This window comes from Aythya fuligula, chromosome 1 (assembly GCF_009819795.1).
Source record: "Aythya fuligula isolate bAytFul2 chromosome 1, bAytFul2.pri, whole genome shotgun sequence".
In the NCBI taxonomy this organism is placed as follows: Eukaryota; Metazoa; Chordata; class Aves; order Anseriformes; family Anatidae; genus Aythya; species Aythya fuligula.
In genome coordinates, this window is record NC_045559.1 from 177,146,310 (window position 1) to 177,174,245 (window position 27,936).

The following is a 27,936-nucleotide window of genomic DNA, read 5'->3' on the forward strand; positions in this document are numbered from 1 at the left end:
GAGAACCAGCAAGAGGGATATCACCAGGGGGTGATGATGTTGTTCTTGGGAAACAGTGAACAATCTAGATGCAAGACACCCATTGCCCAACAGAGCCACATCTCATGGAGTTTACTTAATTTTAAAGCTGGGGAGACCCTTGCTGGAAATCCACTGGCTAGGCTGTGTAGGTCTGATTGCAGCACCATGGGCTCTTTTTGTCAGCTTTGGTCTCTGGATCTCCATCCTACACTTACCATTCCTGAGGATTAAGGTTGGGGTTGGGGTTCCTCCAGTGGAGGAAAGGGAGCGGTTTCACAAGACATCTCAGCTACCAAATAAGATGCTCTTGTACTTTCTGCCTCCTATTTTTCTGGCATTTTGTTGACCTACTTGGTGAGTTGATTCAGCCTCCTAAACCAGCAGAAAATGATTCCCTTTTTAAAAACTGATTTACTAGCCCATTTTCATGCTGTCCTGGTGGGATGAATTGGTCATCGAGTGGTCAGAAGTGCCCCAGGAGCAAGGTTGAGCTAGGAAAACCACTGGAATGGGTTGGAGATATAGTGGGGTGGGCAGGAGCTACTTGCTTAGTGAAGGCTGTTAGGCACTTACAAGTCTCCATGTTGTGTCAATATATCTTCCATCTGTCATTAAAACTCTTCATTTCCCTACTTTCACCCTATAAACATATAGCGATGGCTGAAGTTTCAGCCATGGCCTGAAGTTTCCAAACCCACAGTAAAACCAAGTAACTCACCTAAATGTATTATGTCTGAAAGAAAGACGTTCAAATCTGAGCTACTCACTTGAGGTTCCCTTAATATAGAGACAAGATTTACCTCCACAGAGCACTTCATCATCCCGTGTTGAGCATCCCCATCTTCGGGGAAAGAGGAAACTACTGTGTGGTGGCTACAGGAGATGTTCACTTCTTTTCATTGGGTAGAAGTAGAGCTGGGGTCACCGTCCAGAACTGGACATCAGCCCCAGAAAGTTTCCCACATTCAGTACAGCAGGAGAGTCATGACTCGGAGCAGCGAAGGGTGGTGGGAGACAGCCACCGTGACTGTTTAATGGGTGATTATGAGCTGCCTATTTGCCTAATGCAGAAAACCCCTTGAGCTGACACATTTTCTTCCTGGATAAGGACTGGGAATCCTAATTTTCAGGCTTCTAGGTTTAACAGTGAAATAAAACTAATTTACAGCTCGTGCCATTAGGAGGACAAATTTTCATCTCCGTCCTTCGGGTGAGAGGCACTGTAACAAATGAATGATTACTGACCCATGATACCTATTAGAGATTACAGTTGGGTCATCTCATTTGTTGTTTTAACACATGAAATTAAGAGCCCTAGCAGGGCTGTCACAGAAATTGAATTGATAATGAGGTGAACACTGCCTGTACCACAGGCTTTTTCTGGAATTGCTTGTGGGAAAAGCCCAGAGACAACAGGACCTTGAGCTTGAGGCCTGAATTGTGGGAGCCCAGCGGGACTTTCCACTTTACCACTTGCACTGGCTTCCTTCCATTATTACCTGGAAGTGCAATCTAGCCACCAGGAATTAGATTTCACACAGACAAAGGAACAGTTAACCACATACTTACTTGGGCCTTTTGCTTCTATCACTACCTGCAGCTAAATTGCACACCAAAGAGGTTTTAAATCAAAAGGAGGTAAATGGATAGGCCAGCTCATTCCTAACACCAGCCGCCTTGCCAGAGCCTGCACACTTAGCATGATGCTGATTGCAGGCTGGTCCCTGCTGCCAAGTAACATAGCTGATCTCCTTCAAAAGCATCCTCGGTGCTGGGAAACAAATAATTTCAAGTTTTAAGGGAAATACCAAAGAATGCCATGGATCTTGCTTGTTCTGCTTGATGGAACATCATGACCTACTTGTTCATATGGACTCTGAGCTATGAGAAGGCAAAAGCAGACCTTAGGAGTCCTGCTGAGTCTCATGTCAAGATGTATTTAGCTTTTGGTCATCCCCTCCTGCCCTCACAGTTTGCAGGCTGTACATCAAACAAGTGATCTGTGGTCTCATTGTCTGAGACTCTGGACTCCAGCTGCACCATGGACCCTTAAATCTGACAGCCATCCATGATCCAGCAGCATCATTCCTCCCTGCAACCTACCCCAGTGCACCAGGCATTTCCAGTCATGCCAACGTTGTCCCATGTATTGAAGAAAAAGAATTTGTCAGAATTGTAAGAATAGGCTGCCCCTAGCAACTATCAGCTAGTCATTAATTTTTGTTTGTTTGTTTGTTTAATTTGCTAATCTAATGCAAGATGGAAAACTATCCAAAGGCCCTTAAATCGTAGATGTCTCCTTAGTGCATCAATAGACAGAAAAAGATACTCTGAGAAGTATCCTACCCTTACTTTGTAGAGTTGGGTTGTATATCTTCCTCTTTCTTTTAGGGTTTCATCTTAGCACTGGAATGGAAGGAAATTAATACTATAACCTCTTGCTGACTGGTCTTTCTTCTGCAGCACATCGGCAGAACTAGCTGTCCTGTTTTCATGGGCTCAGGAAAGCACAGGAAACAAGAGGCTCTGCAAGGTTGTGGTTTGAAGCTACACATCAAGAAGAGCTTCAGATTTATACCATACACCAAAAGTTAAAGGATCAGTGAAGGACTTTGTATCTTCACTGTTTTCTTCCATCCATAGCTCTTAGGCCAGTGCACTCAAGCACAGAAGAAGGCCATAGGAACACAGCTCCTCTGCCATTGCAAACTCAGCAGTCCCAGTTCTTACCAGTTTAGGATGCAGATAGTTTACCTTACCCCTGTCTGGGGCTTTGTCAGCACCAGTGTGAGCAGCTAACTTCAGGGGAGGCAAAGGAGAACCTGTTCTCACTGAAAGTGCTGATGCAGTTATAATGGGAAAGCTCCCATTCCTTTTCTGTCCTTGCAGTCCCAACTCATTTATCACAAAATGCTCTGTTTCCCCAGAGCTTCTTTGTCTCTCTGGAGGACTCTCGAGGCTGCTAGGTCAGCATTGCAAACTCAGACCTGTAAGTCACATCTCCATTTTGCTTCCCACATGAGCTTTCTCCTCATTTATGCTCATTGTTTCATTGTTCCATTTTATTTTTTTTATTTTTTTTTTCCTACATGAAGATCTGTTTTAGTTTTTGGGCTTGCTCCAGCACCATTTTCTGAGATTATAACCAAGTATTGATTATTAACAGATATATTACAGGGGCAATGCTATTGAGGATACATTAAGTAAATGGAGGAGCCGGCCCTGAATGATTCTATGATTTTATGCTTTTTCTTCCTTTTGCTCCATTGCTGTTTATCAGAATGGCAATTGGCAGCAGCAGAGGATCTAAACCAGCTGTGGCTTAAACTGGCCAGAGATCATCCAAATCAATAGGTTATGGAGAAGAGTCAGTGTTGTGTTAAATAGCTGTGGGTTGGTACTGCCCTAGGTTTCACAGTAGTTGCATGGATGACCTTGTGAACTGAGAATGATTCAAGGAAAAAAAAAAGTTATGATTCAAGAACCTCATCATTGCGGTCATCTGCCATATTGCTCAGTGTTTCATTTACACTTATTATCACTCAATATTTTATTTTCTTCTGCCCTTAGAAAGGTGTCAAACACTGGTAACAGTGAAGACTGGCTACTAATTTTCAGGCCATGTAACCTGGGCGGTGAAGTAGAAAGGTCAGTACAAGAGCATAAAAGGGGAAACACAACCATAATGCCAAGCAGTGGACATCATGGTAGAAGATGGAAGTGAATGTTTCAGGATGAGGAGTGGAAGTTAAAGAGATTTAAGCAGCAAATTTACATTAATATATGAAGTAAGTTACAACTCTTTCTTAACAGTCAAACGTAAAAATGAACATCAGTGACATCAATATCACCCCAAAGTGACTTGCAGATGTGTTTTTGCTGGAGATCCTTGCTATTGGCCTTGCATTGGTGCTGTTGGTAGAGGAACATATGTGGAAAAGTTAGAGAAGACTATGTATGAAATAGCACCATATGCAGTTCAGATAATCAGTAGCTGTAAAATGGCAAAGTTATAGTTCAGCATGCCCTTCCAGTTCAGCCTGGCATAATTCTGATGCTGGCATCACCAGGTTATTTCTTTCCTCTGACTGTAAGGGGCACCGAGGGGGACTAAGTTGAGCTCAGAGGCAGACATTTGTTGGTCAAGGCCCAAACCTCAGACTCAGGCCTTATCTCTAATTTATGAGCCTAAGCTACATTTATACAGGCTTCCCTGGCCCTGTGGACAGGTGGTTCATTGATTCAACTCACAACTCACGTGGTGTGGCCTGCTGGGAGCAGTCCTTGGTCTCTCCCAGCCCTTGGCCACCATTTAGGAGAGGCACCTGCTGGCATGGGTTAAATGTGGAGACAGTGCCGGCCATCATGTATCATGGATGGCAGCCAGCAGGTGGCTGGGCCTTGGCCTGCTGTGGTTTGGTGGATAAAGCCATACCAAAATTTCCTGAGCTCAAAGAAGGCTCAGCTTGTGCGGTCACATCAGGAGAGTTCATGTGCTGCCTGAAGGTTAATGGTTGCATTGAGTCTGTCAGCCTTCAGGGTCATCTTCTGACACTTTCCCTAAGCACTTGGGCATTTGGAAAGGAAAAGTAATAAGCCCTTTCCCATCTTTCTTTTGACATCTCATGTCAAGATGCAGCTACATGTCGGGTACGTGTGTGTTTTTATAAGGAACTATGTAAAAAAAAAAGCATCCCTTCCTTCAAGTGCATGCGGTGTCAGCAGCTCTTTTGGAACAGTTTCAGCTCCTCAGCTGCACCGCAGCCCTTCTGTGGCTAGAAGAGGGCATTCGGGCTTTACCTTCCCTGTCAGCTGAAGAGCACTGCTCTGCAAACTGCCCTTGAAATCAATGCAGCTGCTATATTAGAAATACTTAACACATAAATTGTAGGACACGGAGGCAGTGCGCGTTCCAAGGCATGATAAGCGTGCAGCGAACCTGCTGTACAAGCTCATTTCAAAACCCAGCACGGACACCTTGCTCTCTCTCCTGCTTGGTTCAGAGCTTTAAGGGTGGATGTGCTTGTGAAGGTACGTGGGCAACCCCATCCAGACTCTGCTTAGCCAGAAATGGGGCTGAGCTTCCTCATGTCATATATATATTTTTAATGCTGATGTACCCACACTGCAGATTCAATGGTAAAATGAGATTCCCTACCTAATTTGGGCGCTTTAACTTGAATCTGAGGATGTCACTGGGTGGGCAACAGTTAAAGAATATTAAAACAGGAATAGAAGTGCCATACCTACGTTCTAGTAAGTGCTACCATGGGTCTTGATTGTGTATGAAGTAATAAATAATTATAAGTGTGCACTTTACTGTGGAACAGCTAGACAGTGAGGGTAAGAATGGGAGTTATCTGTGCAAGTTTTCATGTGCCTGGGCATGTGAAAGCCGAGGAGACCACTGTAAAGATATATCCAGACGGCGTTTTTATTTCCAAGCCCACCAAGGAAAACTACATCTACGTGTGTAACTGTTAGAGCCATATCATCTGTGTTCACAAACCTGAGCCTATAAAAAGACAAGCTCGTTTGCTGGGGAAAGGATTTCTCCGTGAAAAACCTAGAGGTTCTTTCGACGTGCCAAATTGATTTCTTTGTCTTCTCTTCAAGCACGAATATCAATTAAGCTGAGGTTATGTCCTAGCTTAAAAGCAGGGTGAGATTTATGTGAACAATCAGTTTCAGTTACAGGGAATTAATCTTAAGTGTATAGTACAGGCATAGGACTGCATTACTTTCCTTTTATGTCATTTGTTTCCTGATACTGGCACTCGGGAGCAAGGGTATCTCAAGTAAAATTGGCTCCTCATTATACATCCAAATCCCATCAGCACAGCTACAGACACCTGGCGAAGGGTCACATTCAGTTGAACATGCTCAGCTGCACGCAGGGGACATCGTGCTTCAGTAGAGGCACCTCAAGGTTTCGTAGACATCGCTGGGGAAGGAGCTGCATCTCTGGGGGACAGCAGCAGATGCTGAGCAGCCGGAATGGGTCTCGTTTGTGCTGGAGCAGTGCATTTCTCACATGGCTGCTTTACTGTTGTGCCACCCTCATTATTTATGCTGTTATTATTTCTCCAGTGCTGAATATAAGAGATAACCTCATGAAGGACTGTATGGAAAGGGAGAACCACCATAAATCCAAATTCTTGGCTGAACAAAGCCACCACTGTAGCCATTGCTCCTACTCGACTGAGCAGTGCTGTTACAAACACAGGGACCATGGAGGCTTTCACAGTTTGGGTAGTGACATGAGGGAAGATAAATTTAGGATTTAGCCCTAGTTTCTGTGGATTGTGTTTTAGAGGAGACAGTAGCTGAAAGAATCCAAGCTGAAGCTCACTGTATCCACAAGAGACGTAGGTAAGGACTCATGTTTCTTCTAGCCCCAAGAAGCTTCTCTTGGCTGTGTGATGACTTCACTTCAACAGGAACAGTGCAGTGTGATACTGCTCCCAATCCCTCCTACCTTTAGAGGACTCCTGTGGGAAGTAAGAGATGTGGTTCCCATCCCATGAGAGGGATTTTTATTTTCAAAGTCTCTCTGCAAGTGGTAGATGAAAAATAGACTGAAAGCTGCTGCCAGGGATTGGTGTCTTCTGCCTTCCACGCTGTCACCTTACGTTGGCTACACTCACAGGTTAAATACAGGATATAGACCTTCAAGGAGCGTGGGACTGCCTGATTTTGCACCCAGAGAAAGTGGGACAAAGGTGAGCTGAGCAAGGTGGCCTCCTAGGTTGTCATTCCCCTGCTAATGGGTCTGAGCCTGGTGTTGGTTGTAGCTGCAGAAGGGGTGAGAGGAATGATACTAGGCTCAGCAAGAGCAAGGATGCAGTCTGAAATGCTAATATGGGTGTTCCCTAACTATGGTGCAGACAATACCAGTGGCATGCAAGCCTGGGATGGTGACATGACCTCTCAGTAATAAGACACAACCTCACCAGCACTGAGATCTTGGCACTAAGCAAAAAAATTGCTTGCGGATGGGTACATCCATGTCATTTATGCCCTGACACACTTACAACCTCCTCTCTTCCTCAAAACATCACTCTTTGTGATCCCAGAGTCTATCTCCTGTCTCTGGCTCAGCTCAGCTACACACTCTCGGCTCAGACCACTGAGGAGAAACTGGGAGAGCCTGCAGAGCAGAGACTCACAAAATGAGAATGGTGAAACAGAAGAACTTGAGGCAAGGATATGCAGTAGATAAAGGGTTCAGGAAGAAAAACGTCAACATGGGAAATTATAAAGTACTAGGAGGCCACAAAGAGAGATGGAAAGTGGAAACACAGCAGCAATGCAGTAGACGTGCTCTGCCCCACCTGATGGCTCACTGCCTGGCCAGCAAGGACTCATCAGGTGTGTTGTCTGGGACATTGTGCATACTAATGCTTAGCCTGGTAGCACATTAAATTCCAGCTGTCTCTTGTCTGTATCAGCCAATAAATAACTGTGTAATACTTCAAAGTTTTGTAAATCCTCCTACTTACAGAGTCTGTCTGTGCATAGCAAGGGTGCCTGAACAAAGATGACCTAGAAAAGAAGGGTTACACTTTTCTTTTTCCAATGTAGAGAGCCAGCAAGACCAATAGAAGAAAATTCAGTTTCTTTGTTCATATACCCTCTCTTCATCTTCATCTTCATCCTGTCTCCAGCCAATTAAAAGAAGAAACTTATTTTGATTTGCTGGTGTATGGGGGTAGCCACAAAGGCAAAGGGGTAAAAGATCCAGCTAGGGCTGTATTTGCACTTGCACACAAGTGGGAAGTGCTGCAAATGGCATGCCATGATGTTGAGACTTCTTAAGTAGAAAAAAAAATCAGATTTTACTAAGTCAAAAAAACAAAATACTTTCGAAGATCTAGACTATTTAGTTAGTAGAATGTGACAGCCTGCTGGGCTACAGTATCTATAATCTCAACAGGAGAAGTCTGGTAACATTTCCATACTCTGTGTTTCAAAGTTTGGAGATCACAGAAAGAATTCCAGAACAACTCAAAGAAAAATGTGATTCATCTAACTGAACATCACAGGTTTGCAGGCATATGAGCTAGCCAATATAGGCTAAAAGTCAAAGGACATAGCAGGTCACTGAGCCTGTCTCCTGATCTACTTTTGCATTTAACCTAGGTGTGCCTATTTCCCTCCACTCAGTAAAATGGAACCTTGCATTTAGCCAGGTATCTTCTGTATTTGGCAGAAGAAAAGAGCAGAGGACAAGAAAAGAGATGTCACCAAGACTGTGAAGTGAAATCAAAATAAGGGTGAACTGGGTCTGGCTGGAAAAGAATGAGCTTTCTTCATGGTAGTCCCTATGGTGTTGTGCTTTGGATTTGTGACCAAAACTATTTTGATAACAAGCTGATGTTTTGTGTCTCTGAGCAGTGCTTGTACAGCATCATGGCTTTCTTTGTTCCTCACCCTGCCCCTGCAGCAAGCAGACTGGGGGTGGACAAGAGGTTGAGAAGTGACACAGCTGGGACAGATGACCCCAGCTGTCCAAAATGATGTTCCATGTCATATAACATCATGCTGACCAATAAAACTGGGAGAAGTCTTGCCAAAGTGGCCTTTGCTTGGGGACCAGCTGGGCATCAGTCTGCTGGTGGGAAGAGGTAAGTTGTAGCTTTTGTATCACTTGCTTCTTTTTCTTTCCCTTCCTTCACTTACTAAACTGTCATCTAGACCCATATAGACCCATGAACTGTCATCTAGACCCATGAAGGTCTTGGTGATATTACTACTATAAACCCAAAAATCCTCTTAGAGTGGCACCAGCTGTGGAGGCACTCACACTTACTGAAGAGCAGTTTGGCAAACTAAGCTGCAGTGTGACCCAAACCTAAGACTGAAAAAGCAGGAATGTGAACATTTCTGTAATGCTGAGAATGACACAGTTGGAAACAAACACATTTGTGCTGTTTATGGAAAAAACAGCCCAGAGCACCAAGCCATCTCTGTGCTCAGTTCAGCGGTGGGGAAGGACCTTCGTGAAACAACACTAACACAAGGCAGAAGTGACAAACAACAAACGAGCTGGTCCCTGCCATCCACCACTGATAGATGTGCGATCAGCCCAAATGGCAGCAGCAATCCCAGCCCTACAACAGAAACAGCTAAAGGGAAAGGGCAGCAGGAAACACCTGATGCACACCAGTTGGCTGCAGCGGAGGAACCGTGTGAGCAGCAAGCGGTGCTGAGCATCGTCAGCTGGGATTGCCAGGGTTATTTTGGGATTTGTGTCAGGATGACCAGAAAATAAATTCTTGAGAAGTAAGTGGCATGAGGCCAAGATTTGCACACTGGCTTTGTAGGAGGCATCCCCCAAGGAAATGGGCTGAGCTGGTAGTGAAGACTCGACCTGTGGTCTTCATCCCAGCAGATGAGGGTTAACTCATGCTGTGGTGGCTTGCTTATGTTTCAGGTGTGATGGTGAGCATCTGCCTGCTGCCACGATGAAGAAGGGGGCTGTAGGCACAGGATAACACCATCTTTATAAACTTACACAAACTTCATCCCACTGGCCAACACTGCAGCAAGATGTCTTCAGGGCTCCCTCCTTGTCCCAGTTGCTATTATTATTTCACAAGAGCTCCTGAGGGTCTGTTGGCAACCTGGTGTTTTCTGGCCTTAAGCCAGCTTCCTTATGAGTGTATTAGCATCTCCTGGTCCGTCTGTGTGTGATGAAAATGCTTAGGAGGTCTGGCAGGCAAACGTGTTGCATCATCATTTTAGCAGCTTGCTGCACTATGCAGTTTGGGTTTCTTGCTGTCCTCCACCTCACTGAGGGACCAAGTGATAAATAAACCCAACCTGGTCTGGTGCAACTGCAGTGACAGGGTTTGGGAGTGTCTTTTTTTGCATAAAGTGCACTTACGGAAATGTGGCAGCATGTTGCTTCCAGATAAATGCAAATACAGAAGGAATAGCTAATGTGGGTCACTCCCCCCTGCCTTTGGATGTGGTGAAGGACACTGCGTTAAAGTCTCCTGGCCATCACACTGACATTTCTGAGTATGGAGCCAGCTCTGGCACCCTCAGTGTCTCCTTTCCCTGCCTCCTCTGGGACAAATTGACCCTGCCTAAGTAAGAAACGGCTTTCCTAATCACATTAGGATCAGCTCAGATGGTGGAGAGGGTAACAAAATTAGAGCTTTTAAACCATTATCTCTTCTCCATGAATGTCTGCATTAATACAAGCCTGCAGAGAGGTAAGGGAAGCTGAGCTATGGCTGATCTCATTATAGCTTAAAAAAATAAAAACGTGATGGAGAGCTGGTCCATGGCTGTAAGAAAACCACCAGACTTTTTGTAAGAGACAAGAAGTGGCTGTCTTCAAGCCCTGGATGCTTATATTCTGTTTTTTTTTTTTTTTTTGATTAAAAAAATAAAATTATCTCCAATTCCTCATATCTTTTCCTAGGACCCACATACAAACTAATATATACACATATACTTAGTCAAGCAACACGCCTATACTTTCATATTATATGTGTCATGCCACAGTGTTTTAATCCTGTTGTCTGCATCCTGTTTGATGTAATAATTTATTGTAATATTTTACATAACCACCATTGATATATTGTATAGAGAAGTCAGGGAGCGTGTCTGATCTCCTTACTATGACAGGCAATAACTGAAGTGATATGGTTATTGTACTCTGAGAGAAACACAAACTCTGCAGAAAAGCTGGCCTGGATGAAATGGGGAATAGGACTGGATTTTGATAATTGCAAACTAGACAGCTATCTGGCAGATGATACTGTGGTCAGGAATCTTGTCATGCACCACATTTCTCTTAAAAGCATCTATTTCTCACATAGAAACCACTCACATATTTATTAACATAAATAAGGAAAAAGTTTATAGTCAGGACTACCCTTTGACTTATTCAAAGTGCAATTTACTGTAGAAAAAAACAACACTCTATAAATGTAAGCTAAACTTAGAAGGTCAAAAGTCAAACCAAAGTATTCTGAAGATGTCACAGTCACATGGGTTCATTACAACACACACAAGCCCAAAACACAAAGTCAGTGTGCAGCTGGGGATGTTCAGTGATGTCCAACCAAAGATCAACCTGTGAGCTTGGACACTGGACTCCCTGTTGTCTTCATGGCTGAGTTTTCAGCTCACTCCCTGGCTCTGCTCAGACCACTCTGGCTACATCTCTCCAAGGTGAAGTTGCTACAGCAATAGCTAACCGTAACCAGGTGGAGAAGCCAGTGGCATTTAACTTCAGGCAAGAGATTGGTCCCTACTCCTCCTTTATTTAGCGTCACAGACTTAACCAGTGAATCTTGGACTTTGATACTGTGCTTTCTGTGTGCAAGCATCACTTCTGCAACACATTTACGGAGATGTGAATAAATGCATGCACGCACGCTTAACACGCACACACATCTTCTTCATTGCTCCAATTTGGCAGAAACCTGAGCCTGTTCTTGAAATGCCACAGCTCAAATATAATCCCCTGAAGGATTTTGCAATGCAGATCATTCCAGCAATCTGGTTTACAGCACAGCCCCCAAAATGGTAATACTGGTAACAGACTGAGATGGGAGAGTAGGAACTTTTTAAACCTCACCACTGAAGTCTATTATGAAACTACTCTCTCCATCTACAGAGATTTAATTGCTACCTGACTTTTGGCCTCATTATATTCCAGATAATTAATCCCCAAGTACTAGGTTTTCACTCTGCCCCAAGACACTTCAACAGGTTTTCTTTGCAGGGGCCCTGAAATGATCATTTCCTGCTCTCGGCGCTGAACATGCTGTGCCAAGCAGTTTAATGCATGCCCATTAATAGCAGACCACTTTGCTGTATTAAAGAAAAAAAAAAAAAAAAAGAAAAAAAAAAAAAGAAAAATACAAGCCCTGCACTATCATCAATTTCGCTGTAAATTTGAATGATCAGAAAAATGCAGATTCGACCACCTGCTGGAGCATTGCCCTGTTGCTTTCAGGAGAGCTGGGTTTGCAGAAGGGCCAAGGAGCCACACGGAGCTTCAGAGCTGGTTTCTCTCCTGTCCTGGGTCATCCTCTGCCCAAGGGGAAGTAACTATACTCATCCAGAGTAAGGGACCCAAATCCAGACTCCCTTTTTTGGCATTTGAAACAGCCTTCCATTTCCATTCTTTCACCTTTATTCAATTCCAGCTCCCAACCCCAGAGGACACCAGTTCTCCAGGTTCAAAGGCAGCTAAAATCTCAAGGAAATGAGAATAATGCACTTCCAGTTGTGAAAAACATAAAACTCAGCTGCCATTTGGTCCTGAGTCAATTCTACCACAGATGTAATTCAGCCAAAACTTCCCCCTTTCCTCATAAATAAGCAGCAGAAGGCAGTTGCTGCAGTTTTTTCCTCTATGGCTATCACTCAGCAGAGGCAGAGCTGGAAAGCATCATCCTGCGAGTGATGCCCAGGGGCAAACAGAAGGCATCTTGCATGAAATTTGCACTTTGGCCCCTGGAGACCCAACAGCATCTCTATTTTGTCTATGGTTTGGGTGACAAGTTGGCTGAGATGATGCCACACAGACTTGAAAGTAACTTTCACGATTTATTTTCTAGGCTGTTGGGGCTGGCATGAGCACCCCATCAGGAACTGAAATGTCCTCACAAAGCTCGTGGTTCATGAACTTTGAGGAGAGGTAGGGAATGGGGTCTGTCCTCCAAGGGGCTCATGTTCTTGTCTATAAATGCAATCAGCTTACATTTACTTGTCATTTCTTTTAGCAGTGTATCTCAGTTTGTTGTATGTAGCAGGTGTCTGGACTGATTATCTTTTAAAACAGCATAATTAATGGATTTCTATGCCTTCAAAATCATATCTATTTTGATCAGCTTCAAAAATAAAATAAAATAAATCCCCTTGTTTCTGTTCATACGAGGTGTGAACCTGTAAGCGTTGAGCCCCTGAGACTTTCCCTGACTTCAGAAGAGGTTTCATCTCTCATTCCACAGAATTACTCAGGACGCCTCCTTCATTAACAGAGAGGAGACTGGGACCTTCTCCTTTCTGCAGCACAGACCTTGCTTTAACCTCAGAAAGGCTTTAGTTTTTCCAGCTCTAAAGTGAAGGTAATGGTATTTATAAGCAGGCTAGGGGTTTCTACTTGAGGAACATTTGATGAAAGCCTGGCTATTTGCCAAAGACAAGCATGATATTTTCCAGACCAATGAGCCATTGCCTCTCTGCTGCAGAATGAGAAAAAAAAAAAAGAAAGGAAAAAAAAAAAAAAAAAGAAGCACATGAAGATCCAGCCCCTGGAAACAGGAGCTGCAATATTCATTTAGAAATGGGGCATTAAGGCTGGTACCAAAAGGATGAGGGAGTGGGAAGCCCACAGCTGGCTCTACTGGTGGCCACAAGGAGCGGGACAAGAGATACTCCAGGGGTAGATGCTCTGCAGGGAGAGGTGCTCTCTGGCTGCTTCTGGCTGGAGAAATTGGACATGTCAGGGTGCTGTTGTGGGTTGAAAAGTAAAAACAGCAGTCTGGCAAAGTGTGCAGAGAGCTGTGACTCTGGCGCATGAGATAAGTGGCAACTTGCAGACTTTGCTGCTTTTTACAGAGTGCTGAAGCACCGCTACAGACAGTGGTTTTGCAAGCTGGGGTGACTTTCATGAAGCCTCAGAGGGCAAGAAGTGCTGATCCAGCAGCTGAGATGGGCTGTAACCACACCTGCAGAGGCTGGAAGGGAGAGGAGCGTGGGGAACAGCCGCTGAGGAGGGAATGGGTTGGTGCAGAGAGCACCGAGGGAACACAAGACTCCTGCAAAACTATCCCGAGGAAGAGGAGTCTCACTGAATCGATACCAGCCTCTGCTCTCGATTAGCTGCGATTGATTTTTCTGGGGTTATTTCATTGCTTCACCCATCCCCAGCAAAGTTAGCTTGAGTTTTACAACAGACGCAGCCTTTCTGTGGGAATATCAAAGCTCCCCTGAGCAGGAAGGGAGGGATACTTGAATTGCCAGGCTGTTGTGGAGGATGCCAAGTTGCTGCTGTTTCTTTAACATTCAGAAACAAGCAAAAACACTGAACAGCTCCTCCCCAGTTTCCCCCAAATCCTTCTGAGGCAATCAAGTGTAGTCCTTTTTCTGCTGACAGTGTCATTTCTGTCATATTTTGCCCATAGGCATGTTGTGATCTCTATCAACATTGTGTCTACCCTGGAGACCTTTTTAAAAGATGTCTAGGACCTGAAGTTATGGCCTTATGCTCCTGAAAAAGGATTTTGGCTTTGAGCACCAAAGCTTCACCCTGTTGATCTGTCAGTGATGTTTCAAAACAGGAACCCTGCTTTTGCCTACCCATCTCCAGCTTTGCAGGCTCCTTCCATATGCCTCTCCTCAGCAATGGATGAACCGTGCTGTGAGAACACAAAGTCACTGGTGAGAAGTTGAAGATGCTGTCTTGCAACTCTCACTTTGTTTAGGCCAAGGAAGGCACAAATGTGCTGCCCCACAGTTCCTGGGGTTGGTGGCTGAGACCTCTCGGTGGTCCCCAGGGACAGTGGGATGACCCCCACATGAGAGATTGGTACCAGGAGGACTATATCCCTGAGCACTTTACAGGAATGGAGTAGACATTTAACTCGTTCCTCAAGGAACCCTTGAAGAGCCATGCTGGCAGACACAAATTCCCTTCCCAATTAATATTTGTTAGTGCCTGTGCATCACTTAACCCAGAAATGGGTTGTTCTTGATAGCAGTCACCTCTTTTTTGGCCGTGATAGGCCAGGAGCTTTATGAAAGTCTTTGGTACCTACTGTGTCAACAGAAGGGTTGATTTATGGTCCACTTAATGAATGCTGTTCTATTGCATATTGATTTGCTGTGTATTTAATAGTTGAACTTAAAAATGATGTGAAGGCCGTAACTATGTTAAGCCTGTGTGCATAGCAAAACTGTGCGACATAATAAAGCCAAAAAATTGTTACTGACCTACAGCTGGTGTATCCTCTCCCTCAGAATCTACTAAGCATCATAGCTAACACATTCTTTGAAATATTTTTTTTTTTCTCAGAGGTAAACTCATAAGCTAGCTAATTAAATACCAAATTGGTTATTGCGGGTGCATTTACTGGGCATGAAAAAGTGATGCACCTCTGACATGCCTCTGTAAATATGTTTTAAATAAGTCATTGGTAGTTAATTACCATACTGTAAAATTAAGGCAAATAGATGTTTTTTAGATGATATAAGGCAGCTGCTTCATGGTAATTAAATAACATAAATGGATTATGCTTAGATAAAAATCCTGGAAAAGTGGGAGCCTCACAACATGGTATGGCATTTATTGCTTCCCCAAGCATCACTTCTGGATTAGAGGAGGTACAAAAGATATGTCCATGTTAACAATGAGGGCAGCACATGAAGGAGGTGAATCCCAGGTGATTTATGGTTATCTTCCCAAGAGTTTGGCTTTGCTAGGGAAAAGCACAGAGGTTACTGCACTGACGCATGCCTTTCCAAGGCATCACCTTCAAACTCAAAATAGGTGGCTGATTTTTTCTCTGTTTGGAAACTGAAAGCAAAAAGGCTCTGATTCTTCTGTCTTTAGTAGTAAAAAGTCCAGATGTTGGTGCAGATCCAACCCAAAAACCCAGTGCTCTACCAGAAGGGCAGTTAGACGGCTATGCATGCCTCATGGTATTCACCTCTCACCATTGCTTTCTGTCTGCCCCCATGTCCTCCCGCAGCCCCAGGTGGAGTGGGCATCCTCTGCTTCCCTCCTGAAGGCAGGCAGGGGCGGTGTGATGCGTAACGCTGGGGCAACGTGATTCCTTCATTCCCTCCCAGTGGTGGCTGCATGCTAACAGTGGATTGATGAGACCTCGAAGTATTACTTAACGCTCCTAAAGTGCTTTATATTTTCTAAGTACAGTATAGAATCATAGAAAAATTAAGGTTGGAAAAGACCTCCAAGATCTTCTGGCCCAACAATCCCCCTACTACCAATGTCACCCACTAAACCACGTCCCTAAGCACCACGTCCAAAATTCCATTGAACACCCCCAGGAACAGTGACTTCACCACCTCCCTGGGCAACCTGTCCCAGTGCCTGACTGCTCTTTCTGAGAAGAAATGTCTAATAATTGTTTTAATTGTTGAAGAGTAGTGCTTTTTGTTCAATACTTGGTTTTCATTGTTGAAGAGTAGGGGCATGATGTTTCCATTTTTCCACTCATCAGTGACGTTGCCTGAATGCCAGGACTTTTCAGCTATGATGGAGCGAGGCTTGGCAACTCCATCAGCCAGTTCCCTCAGGACCCTGGGCTTCATGTCATCAGGTCGCATAGACTTGTACCTGCTTAGACTCACCAGGTGGTCTCGAACCTGCTATTCAATTACAGTGGGTGGGACTTTGATTGCCCAGCCTCCATCTATGATTCCAGGGAAATGAAAGACTTGGGAAGGCCATCTAGCAGTGCAGACGGAGGCAAAGATGTTGCTGAGTACCTCAGTCTTCTCCATGTCTGTCATTACAATTACTCAGATAGAGAAACTCACTCCTAATACAAGAAATTAGCCACCTATAATCGCTTATACACTACTATTTTCATCCCTCAGTCTATTTTCACAAATGTTAAAGGCACATGGTGGCCCTTGGGGTCTCCTCCTGTCACTCCAGTGTAGCAGCCTGAAGGAGACTGGGTCCTGTCTTGTGCTCTTCCTCGAGGCTCTGTGCAGAAGAGATGCCACCTCTCGCACCAGGGCTGGGGGATGGGAAAGAAGCACTCACACCACCCCTGAGAATTGACAACAGATTTCTTTATTGCCGGGACATCTTGCAGGTGAGCCTGCAGGATGTCCATGTTGTTTGGTGGCTCCAAGCTAATGCTTGGGATGGGGCCTGCAATACGAGTAGGGTTCATTTCCATGAGTGGGTCCAACGCTGCCATCAGCTTTATGACTATGCCTGGAAGATGCCCTCACGTGGAAGAAGGAAGATGGTTGGGGGGCTGAGGACCCCTTTTCTGGGGCTGGCTCCCCCAGGGTATTTGGGTTGCCTGAGAGAAAGGCTGCCCCTCGGCCACGGGGACTGCCCTCCACCACCCATCCCGTGCCCTGGGTTTATTTTTAACACTGTTTTTTAGGTAATTAAAATTAATTTATGGGAAAGAACAGAAGCAAGATGCATCTTCAGCCCTAATTCCCATGTGCAGTTTGTACTTTAAGTGAAGAATTTCTTCCTCACATCATACCTAATCTAAACCTCCCCTCTGTTTCTTCAAAGCCATTATTCCTTGTTCCATCACTACACTCCCTGACAGAGTCCCTCTCCAGCTTTCTTTTAGGCCACTTCTGTGGGTTAGGTTAGGTGGTAAAACTACAGGACCTTTCAAATTTCAGCCTTATCCACCTTGTTCCACATGTTCCACATGACGTTTGCCAGCTCAGGCTCTAGCCTCTCATCAGTGTAACACAGAACCATAGAATCATAAAGGTTGGAAAAGCCCTCCAAGATCATCTGGTCCAACCACCCCCTACCATCAGCATGACCCACTAAACCATGTCCCTAAGCACCACGTCCAACCTTTCCTTGAACACCCCCAGGGACGGTGTCTACCATGATCCCTGATACCTTTCCTGCAAACATCACTTCCAGCCATCTGGCTCCCAGCATCTACTAGTACATGAGATTTCTCTCCAGGTACAGGTCTCAGCATTTGCTTTTGCTGAACTGCACAATGTTCCTGTCAGCTCATTTCTCCAGCCTGCCAAACTGAGATTATTTAATTTCCATAATGATTAAAATGTATTATTGCTGAAGAGTCACTGCAAAACACATGAATTGCTTAACATGCTTTAAAGCTCTCTCTTAAGTACAAGAAGATGTCTTAAATGGGCTTCTAACATTTTACTGTTATTATGTAAGATACATGAACATGAAGGCAGGTATCGTCAGTCTTAAAGACTTATTTTGAAGAATTAATTTAAGAAGTCTTTAAGAATTTGATCTCCAGAAGTATAAAATATTCTCGCCTTCAAAAATGGTGATAGGGATAGCTAATTCCTTGCTAGATAAGGCTAGGGCTAGCTTTGTGACTCAAGGTCACACAGGCTATGATCATCATTAAGTGATTAATGAACAAAATAATAAACTTAGGTGGCTGCTATTAAGCTTCAGCATCCACATTTTGAGCCTTACATATTTACGGCTCAACTGTGAGATTGGAGGAGCACACACCCCACCCTCATTGACACCAAAAGCATTATCAGCGTCACAGGATTTATGGCAACAGGGCTGTTTTTTGCAGATGGGCCCCTCACACACATACAGAAGCTTAACCTATAGCAGAGGATTCAAGTATTTTGTCTTCCATCCCAAACCTCCTACCTGATGGCAGAGAACAGCAAACTTCTGATCCGAGCATCAAGCCCCAACCCCCCTTTTTTTTTTTTTTTTGTGAAAAGCAGAACAGAAGCTACTTGATCTGCAAGTTTCTTCTGTGCTGTAAAAGTCAAGAAGCAAAAGTTACTATTACAAAAAATGCTGAAATTTTGCTTTCGGCGTCAATTAATTTTCCCTATGAGTGAGTAAAGAAAAGGTCTTCCTTCCCCAACATCTGCTTCATCAAACTGCGTTCTCTTTGCTATAGGCTGTTGATTGGTCTCTGGCAAATTAAAGTTGCTTTAGTTAAAGCAGCACAAAGCAAAATGCCCAGATACAGCCTGGATTTATCTGTGAACTAGGACGTTTTTTCCTAATCACTGGCTTATTATTGAAAAAAGAAAAGTAAAAAAAAAAAAAAAAAGAAAAAACATTTAAAGCTTAAAAATTATTAAGAGATGCCTCCCCAGTAAGCTTGTGTTTAGCTGCAACACTAAATTATCTCCAATTGCCTTGTGAAGCTGCTGGAGATTAAGCTGGCTTCAGATCTGTTTTGCGATAGTGCTTTCATCTTTTACCAACAGCCTGAAAGAAAATTCAGCCTTTATAATCAGTTATTTACAAACCAGTGGTTATGTTTGTGCAACCTTGCATGACCTTAACATTTTTGAGTCGCCTTTTTGAAATGTTTTCTGCGACAGAAGAAACACGGGAAAAGTTTCATTTATTTTTAAAGCTGCATTATTTCCCGTATGAATTAGACTTGGGAGATTCCAGGCAGGAATTGCATCTGGAAGAAAGATTCCCGTTTGCTTCTATGGGACAAACCAGATGAAGCCATTGTGAATTCCTATGAGTCTTTCTATCCGTTTTCCTGCAACACTTTAAATCTCGACGTGGGCATAGCCGTGAATTGCCTGCAAGTAAAGACACCTCTGTTTGCAAGGAAAGTGCTTGTGCTGTATTGCTGCCTTCTTTGTGTTTGAATTCCACCAGTGTTGGCATGTGGCTATGGAAAACGTCTTTCCACCCAGTCCCAAAAGCTTACAGAACGAGAGGTCTAAGCCTGTGTGCATGCCTTGAGATAGCTATTTATGGGGGATACCACTTGACTTACCAGGGGTAAAGTGGTCCCCCCAAAATATTTGCCATAATGATGGCAGAGAGGAAATTATATGAGCCAGACAAACCTCTGGCCACATAATGACTACTGGGAACACTGGCCCAGGCTGCCCAGAGAGGCTGTGGGGGCTCCTCCTGGCAGAGCGGCACAAGGTGCCTGCACGGGGCCCTGGGCACCCTGCGCTGGGGGCCCTGCTGGAGCAGGGCTTGGACAGGAGGTTCCTTCCAATCCTAACCATGCTGTGATTCTGTGAGCAAGCCCAAAATCCAGGCAGGGAAAGGAAACCACACTACCTACACAGCCCCTCTGCTTTGTACCTCTTTGCACAGCTAATTAACACAACTCACGCACCAAAAAGCAGGTCTGAAGCATTAGGGATCCTGCTGGAGGGGGAAAGTAATCATGAAGCAGTTAATTGAATAAACCCGGGGAAAGTTTGTTCTGCTGGCAACCATCCCATAAGGAGAATGAAAGGCAGGTTTGGCTGAGGGGATTATTTGCTCCACGGTAGTCTCTCAGTGCTCTTTAGGAACATGTTTGCTGTTGTGCCAGGGTTTCAAGCCTTTGCAGATAGATGTTGAACAGTCTGTCCTCTCTCCTTCAGGATTTATTTCATATTGCTTGTAATTACCAATGTGGGTGCTTATCCCAAAGCGTATTTTGAAATATATCTTACTCTCTTTTGCCACTGTTTGCCTGCCACAGTGACCCTCTTCTCAATCCAGGTTAATTCCATTAACTGCTAATATCCCTGGGCTTCGGACTACTGTAAGGATTTAGAAGATGAGTTTAAATTGTCAGATACTTATGTAACTGATATAGCTCAATCCTTTTCCACCATTGCCAATCATCTGTGCTGACCCTTGGATTCCCAAGTACCTCCCACATATCAGTCTGTCTCCTGTCTTCTTTATTTTCATATATTTCCCACACTTTGTCTTGATTGTTGCTGATGCAAACATTGAAGACTGCCCCTGAGACCCTTGTAATGCTTTACCCTTCCTTGTGCACCAAGCTCTGTTTTTATGTAGGATTGTAGGGTCAGAACAGTTCAGATTGGAAAGGACCTCTGGGCACTGTGTTGTCCAACCCCCAGGCTATGTCAAGATGCTTAGGGCTTTGCCCCATCAAATTTTTAAAATATCCAAGAATGGAGATGGCAGAGACCCTCTGGGCAGCCTGTGCTAGTGGCACACCCTCCCCTGGGAAAGACTTTTCCCCTTGTATCTTGTCAAAATATCTCTTGTTTTGGCTTACGTCTGGTCCTTCCTGTCCTTCCAATCTGCATCTCTGGGAAAAGACTGGCTCTGCCTTCTCTGTATGGTTCGATTAGTTAATTGTAGACTGCAATTCCCTTCTCTTCTCCAGGCTGAACAAGCCTGGTCCTCTCAGCCTCTTCTCCTGCATGCTGTGCCCCAGCCTCTTGACCAGCCTGGTGCCCCCCTTTCCAATTGGGATCGGGCTCCCAATACTGCACCCTCGGGCACATTTCAACCTGGAGGTAACCTCAGCTGTCCCCTTGTCCCCGCTGCCCTACACAAACCCCACGTGGTGGTGAGTCACTCTATTTTCACTCCTATTAATTATTTGGCTTATTTGCCACACAGCAGCCCCTGAGAGAGGAAGAACATTTTCACCCGCTGCTGATGTGGTTTTCTGCTCCGTGGCAGCCGCCTCCTTGTTTGCCTGAAGTGTTTATTTGTTTTCTGCACAAGGGGAAGTTACTGATTTCATCTTTTTCTGTCTCATTTGTGCTCTATCTCTCTATTTCTCTTCCCATTCCTGCTGACACTTGATGCGAGAGAGTGTGTGATCTTGTGCTTAAGATATTCACAAGGACCCATGTCTCTCCTCTGCCATGCATTTCCCAGAGGCTGGTGGGTAGTTCTCCAACCACTCTGAGGCTTAATATTCCATGTGTAAGATACCAGCAACAGCACTTGAGCTGTGCAAATGATTTATTTTGTTTTATTTTTTACTGGGGAGGCCATACTGGAAGGAAAAGGGATTTCAGCGCAGGGTGAAATTGCTCTAGAAAAAACTAACTAGCTAACTAAATAAAATAACAGAACTGAAAGTACCACATCTGGTGTGGAAAGAAGTGGTTAATCCCTTTCCAGAGTTGGTTCAAGTATTTTTACCTAAAAAATAAATAAATAAAATAAATGTGCAAAGCACTTGGAGGTCTCTGCCACTCTCCAAAGATGGTTTCCTGCTGTTACTGAGACTAAAGGGGAGAGGGAGAGCTAAAGATAAACCCATTAATGTTATATAAGGTGCTCAGAAATGCCTCTAAATAAATAAAGCTGCTGTAAATTGTACACGTGTGTGTGTCAGGCAATTCGTCTGCAGTGCCCGAGTGCTCTTCCCTCCTTAGACGAGAGCGCTGCGGGAGAGCTGAGCAGTGCTGCAGGTGGCTGCGAGCAGCAGGTCACCCAGAGTAAATTCTCAGGAAATCCCCATGCAGCACTGAGATTTTACCATTTTACCTACATTTTACCTACAGCATTGTCCTCAAAAATCCCTGGGGGTAAGAGCTTGGTGGGGGGTTGTGAGGGCCAGTTGAAGCCACTGTCCTGCTCAGCTGTTTGCTGCTGCAGCACGGGGAAGATGCTGAAGGTGGTTTTGCACCGCCAAATCAAAGCAGAGAGATCTTTTTGCAGCACTGATGAATGAATCGTGATCGTGGCTCCCCACATTGGGTGGACAACAAATGGCCACGACCCCACCAGCAGGACCTGCCTGCTGGAACCACTGCCCAGTGCACCTAAACAGCAAGTTGCAGGCGTGTAGAGCACTTGGCTTCCTTCCTAATGAGATCAGACAGAGGTGACTGCAACCTATCTCTTAATTTTGCAGCACTCCCTGTCTTGCCGATGATTGTTTTAAAATGGGACTTCATCAGCCAATATGCAAATTGATGTCAACAAACAAGTTGGTGTTTGAATTTTTATTATTTTTTTTTTTTTGAAGGAGCTTAAAGACAAATAAGAGACTTGAAGTTGCAATGAAGCTAGTGATGATTTCCTTCAGCAGAAGTACAAAAAAAAAAAAAAAAGAAAGAAAAAGAAAAGAAAAGGAAAAAAAGAAAAAAAATAAGCCCAAATTAAGGTTGTTATGTAACAGACAAGGAAATCTTTGCCTTCAGGATTTTGTGTTACCAGCAATGAGCAACATGAGAATGCAACAATAGCTTGGACAAAAAGGCACTCAACAAAGAAACAAACTGAAAAGAAGGAAAAATCAAGCAGCCTGGTAAGGTGTTTAACTTCCCAACTTCCATCCTTTTCACTTCCAAAGCACATACGTGCACAGGTGGGCTGAGAAATAGCTCCCATGGTCAGAGGGAGCAGGTGGAGGAGAGGCACAAGCCAGCACTGCAGCGCAGCAGTGGTCCTCATGACCTCCAGAAGAGCTGGCCTTCATCTCCCACTGCCTCTCTCAGTCCTGGGTAAAGCCGGGCAAAGACTGCCCCTCCTTCCCCATGAAAATACTGCAGGATTCTCAGTTTTACCCCATTCCACCCTGAGCCAAGAGGTGCTGATGGAGGAAGGCACTGGGGGTGCTGTGCTCCCTTTAAACTCCATTTTTTGGGTTTAAGAATCTTTTTTAAATCCATTTTTTGTTTAAGAATCTCAAATTCTCTCTGAGAAAAGTTTCTAAGTGTCCCCACCTCAGAAATATGGAGAAAAAGTGTGCTGGGGGGTCTCCAGAGCTGTAGCATGCCAGGGAGCACCAGTTAACACGCATTAAAAGTAGTAACACAGAAACTTTGGAAACGTCTCTTCCCCTCCCTCTGCATCCCCCCAGGAGGTTTTGTGATTTCTGATGCTGAAGCTCGAAGCTGCTCTGCTTTCCAACAGGCTCGAAGGGAAGCCTGTGCCACCCTACAACCAGATCCCTGTGCTGTGGACCCATGTGGTGTACATGTGTGGGTCTGCAAGCTCCAGGTCAGTGGGTTTGGGGAGGGGAGAGCTCCTGGTACCCAGCATCAGCTGCTTGCTGCATCCGTACAATCCTGTCCCCAAGCTGGGACAGGAACCTGGGCTTACAGGATTCAGGGGGCTGCCAAAGCCCCTCTCACCCAGGTTATCAGGATCCTATTGTTTCAGATGGGGAAATGCCACTTGGCCCCCAGATTCCAGTCCTAAATCGGTACCTGTGCTGAGATGGTGGTGGAGGATGGCGGCGGGTTGTGAGTCGCACATTTCAGTGCCCATCTCCTCCCTTACAGGACATATATAAATAAGTCTTGTGGGGGTATAATGCACCACAGCACTTTAATGCTGCTGGGGATTAACTGAATTACAACGCTATTTGGCTGGCCACTGTGCAGAGAGACAAGCTGGTAGGGCAGGATTCAAACCCTTCCCCTAACTCAGTGCAGACTTTCTTCTGGCTTTAGAAAACACCTGGAACACAAACTGCCCTGATAAACCACATTGTAAACCTTTTTAAGTGTAAGATTAAGCTACTTATGCCCTCCTTCATGTATGCATTACCTCATAACTTAATTAATTCCTTTAAATCCTGTGGGGATGACTGGCCATGGCTGCACTGTAATCCTGTGTTGTGCAGGGTGGATGGGGGCTCCCCTGCCCTCTGCTGCTCACCAGGTACTTCACATGGTGCCAAATCCCTTGGTGCATGCTCATGATGTCTTTGGTGGGAGCTGGATGCCACCACACTTCCTGAGCACTGCCCTGGGCAGCAGGGGTCCTGCTGTTCACGTCCCTCTGGGCATTCACCCAAGTCAGCCCGGAGCCCCCTCACTGGGGTGCTGCAGAAATACAGGATAAGGTGATCCCTTCACAAAGAGCACAGCTCTGGGGTAAGCACAAACATTTAAGCCTTGAAGGGAATGGAGAGGAATGACATTGCTCTCAGCCCTCGTTTCCTAGCAGGCTCGTATTCATCGACCACAAACCTTAATACAGTTTTCACTCCACTTGTCAATTGTTAAGATAGATTTGGGGGCTGTCAACAAAATGTTACAGACGAAATGACCCGGCTAGAAATAACAGACTCTGAAACACCAAAGAAGTCATCATACTGCAAGCCACCACGGAGGGATAGGTCCAACCCCAGGGTGGAAGCAGGTCACCTGGCTGGTCTGTGACACCAAATTTTGGACAAAACACTTTGCCCACTGGACGCGACCCCTCTCTATGGCCAGGGAGGAGAAGATGGGGTGGCTGCTTCCTGTGTAGGTAGCTCGCTTGTTGTTTTTTTTTATTTTTCCAACCAAGGTTTCTTGTCAATTTGTCCCACCTGCCTGCTTTCAAGAGCCACCAAAACAGTACTGAGACTGCTCATCTCTCTGCTGGGCTTTGAGTCCCAGCAGTGAAGAGCTTGGCCACGGGGATTTTAACGTGCTGAAAAGCCCCATGTGTTTAACAGAGTAGCTGAAGCATCAACTTTTCCTGGCAAAATGCTGCAGGTTCTGCTGGAGTGAATCTGCAACTCAGGAGGACATGAACAGATAAATTCAGGTCCTGTCCTAGTTACCGGGGGAGAGACCAATGGGCACCCCTCTGTGTGCTTGTGGGGTGTCTTATCCGACAGACATTGTAATGTCACCTTCAACAACCATTTGCTGCTTAGATTTTTTTTTTTTTAACTCATAATTAAAATTAGAGATGAAAGTAGCGGGAGAGTCACATAAAAGGGGTCAAGTACAGAAGCATTCATTTACCAAATCTCTCCGTGCACTCGGGAAGGCGGGTCTGTCTCTCTGCAAAGTGCTTTACCCATCTGGGCAGGCAGATCCCTTTAAGATAATGACAGGGCTGCGGGATTTTTAAGCAGCTCATGTCAGTGGTGGCCGAGGATGTGATGACACCAGAGGCGAGCCTGCACTCCAGCATCCCCTCACAGCGCTCACTGGAAATCCTCCCCAAGCTGCTGTTGTGCTGGAAACCACCTCTCCCTGCCTGAGACTGCAGATATAACTCTGGAAATCTGCTTTTTAGAGGGTGCTGCTGTTTGCACCGGGGGAATGCTGCTCCGAGGCAGGGGTTACCCCATCAGCAGACTTCCCGGTGCAGAAAAGCAGAGCCAGAGATGAGTTTTCCTGAATTAAATCCCCTCCTGAGTTTGCATCAGCCACTCTGCGAGTCAGGTCTGCTTCCAGCAAGAGAGGATTCACTTTGGTGAAGTTGCTTCTTTGCTACCATCATAAAGTAATTCAAGCCTCCCAGTCACTTTCTTCCCCCCCCCGCTACATGAAAGCCTCAGTGTTCTGGCATAGGCAGAGCTGTTGACACTTTGTCAGTAAAAATCCAGAACCGTGCTAGTGAGAGAAATGTTTTATGGGGGCTATAAATAGTTTTGCATTAAGGCAAATGTATTCTCCCACCTTAAAATAGCTTCACCTTGCAAAGGACGAAGGAGGCTTTCAACACCACAGGAATGCCTTTAGCCTCCCCTCGGCAGCAAAACCAGCTTTTTTTCACCCCAAAAGTGAGCACGACCAACAGCCAGAGACCCCTGGGCTGTGTGTGGGGGGTCTCATGCCCTGCTCCCTGCTGTTAACCAGCAGCACATTGTCACACCACCAGCAGCACTAGCTGTGCCAGAGCCCTTTTAACAAAAAAAATGCTAATTCATCAAACTAACTTTTTTTTTTTTTTTCTCTCTTTTTTTCCCAAAGGCTCGCAACATGCCTGCTTGTCACAGGGATGAAAGGAACAGGGAAACTTTGGTGATCTGGGGAGCAGCGACTTCCCGCGACCGCTTTGAGCAGCGGGATGCTCTCCCTTCCCTCTGAAGTGGCTCCTGCAGCAAGGACAATGCAAACACCCCCTCCGCCAGGGCTGTGAGGTGTTAACAGCACTCTCCCTCTGCTGCCGGAGCATCATTTCAATCCCTGGGTAGAGAAACGCCGGCGGGAGGGGGTTGGGGATTAGGGAGAGAAGAAATCGGAAGAGGGGAAAAAAAAACATCTTTGGCTCACCTTCAGGCTGTGCGTTGGGTTGACGACGCAGACAAGTTGCCCGGCGGCCGAGAAAACCCTCTTCGCCTTGTAGTGCTGAAACCGCAGGTGGATGAGATCTAAGACAGCCCCAAAGCACTGGGTGAAGAAAAGCATCACAACTTTGGTCGTTGCTGCTGCCGGCGGCGGGCAGGGGAAGCGGCCAGGCAGCCCCTGAAGTCCTTGAGGCCGGGGAGGGAGTGCGGTGGGCGAGCGCTGCGCTCCGGCACGGCTCAGCGTGCCTTCATATTCATCATCAAAACAAGACGGGAAGAGGCTTGCAGCAGCGGGGCGGCCAATGGAAAGGACAGGAATGTTATCCTTGAGGTCCGGAGACAGCCAATAACGAATGCCTCCCCTCCAGAAAGTCCCTGATGAATTGAGCCTGGCGGAGAATGTATTATTGAACATTACCATACATCAGCACATCGCATTTATCTTGCGATTACAGCCGGGCGTACGGGAGGCTGGGGAGATAGGCAGGCGAAATTGATTGCTTAACGTCTCCATTTATTAATTGGCTTCATTTAGCAGCAAGCGCCCTCATGCCGGAGCTAAATGGAAGGGGTAGGGAAGAAGCCCACCAGCGAAACTGTTGGAAAGTAGCGAAATGAGGTGGAGCAGGCTACGTTTTGCAGCCCGGGAGGAAAATCAAATATGCAGAGAGAGTTGCAGCTCCTTGCAGGGGTTAAGCAGAAGTAGAGCTCGCTATATAAATAGATTCACGCCTGTGCATTTGCAGGCTTCGCTTTGGCTTTTTATCACTCTGATGCTTTCTAAATGTTGCATTCTGCTGCTTCATAACGGAGACATTCCCAGCACGCAGACAATGTGCCCCCCACCCCCCCAAAAAAGTATAGGAGACATCAGGTCTGGGGTCTGGTGCAACTTGGTATAACTCCATGCCAAGTCAGCAACATTCCCCCTGATTTACACCGGCTGCATCGGGTCCGCTGGGCACCGAAGGCGATTGCTGGATGCTGGACCTGCAAGAGCGTGGAAAGGCACGGAGCTGGCTTCTAAAAATAATGAAATGCATGATGCATGAGGGCACACGCACGGAGAGGAACTTGCACAGGGGGACAAGTGGCTTCTGGATCAACAGAATAATTAAACATGCTGAAGGCTTTCGCTTGTCATTCATCTGCGTATCAGTGGCTGGGAAATGACTAATTAGCCATTGAGTTGTCCTAGGTATTAAAAAAAATATATAAATTAGGGAAGGACAAGGAAAATAAGATGCTTTTGTGGATTGTTACCAGCGTGTGTCTGTGTTGGTGGGCAGGGATCCTTTTCAAGGCACTGGGTCTCATTAAACAGGGTTCCTCATGATCAGGTTTTCCAGGAGGCAAAAGTACTGAAGCAGCCAAGGGAATCAGAAAGCACATTTGTTTCATGGGACAATCCTGTGTGATGTGTTGCTCTGCTTGTTAATAAATCAAAGAGAGCTAATTTAATTAG

General features: G+C 45.4%; 1 protein-coding gene across 1 annotated transcript in view; it reads right to left on the bottom strand.

Moving 5' to 3' along the window:
- Positions 1 to 26,769, bottom strand: part of SIAH3 (siah E3 ubiquitin protein ligase family member 3) — a 38,874-nt gene extending 12,105 nt beyond the window's left edge. Inside the window, exon 1 of the mRNA XM_032208299.1 lies at positions 26,458 to 26,769. Within this exon, the coding sequence (XP_032064190.1) occupies positions 26,458 to 26,592 (135 nt within the window). The 5' untranslated portion in view covers positions 26,593 to 26,769. The remainder of the gene's footprint in view (positions 1 to 26,457) is intronic.
- Between the last annotated feature and the right edge of the window lie 1,167 nt (positions 26,770 to 27,936).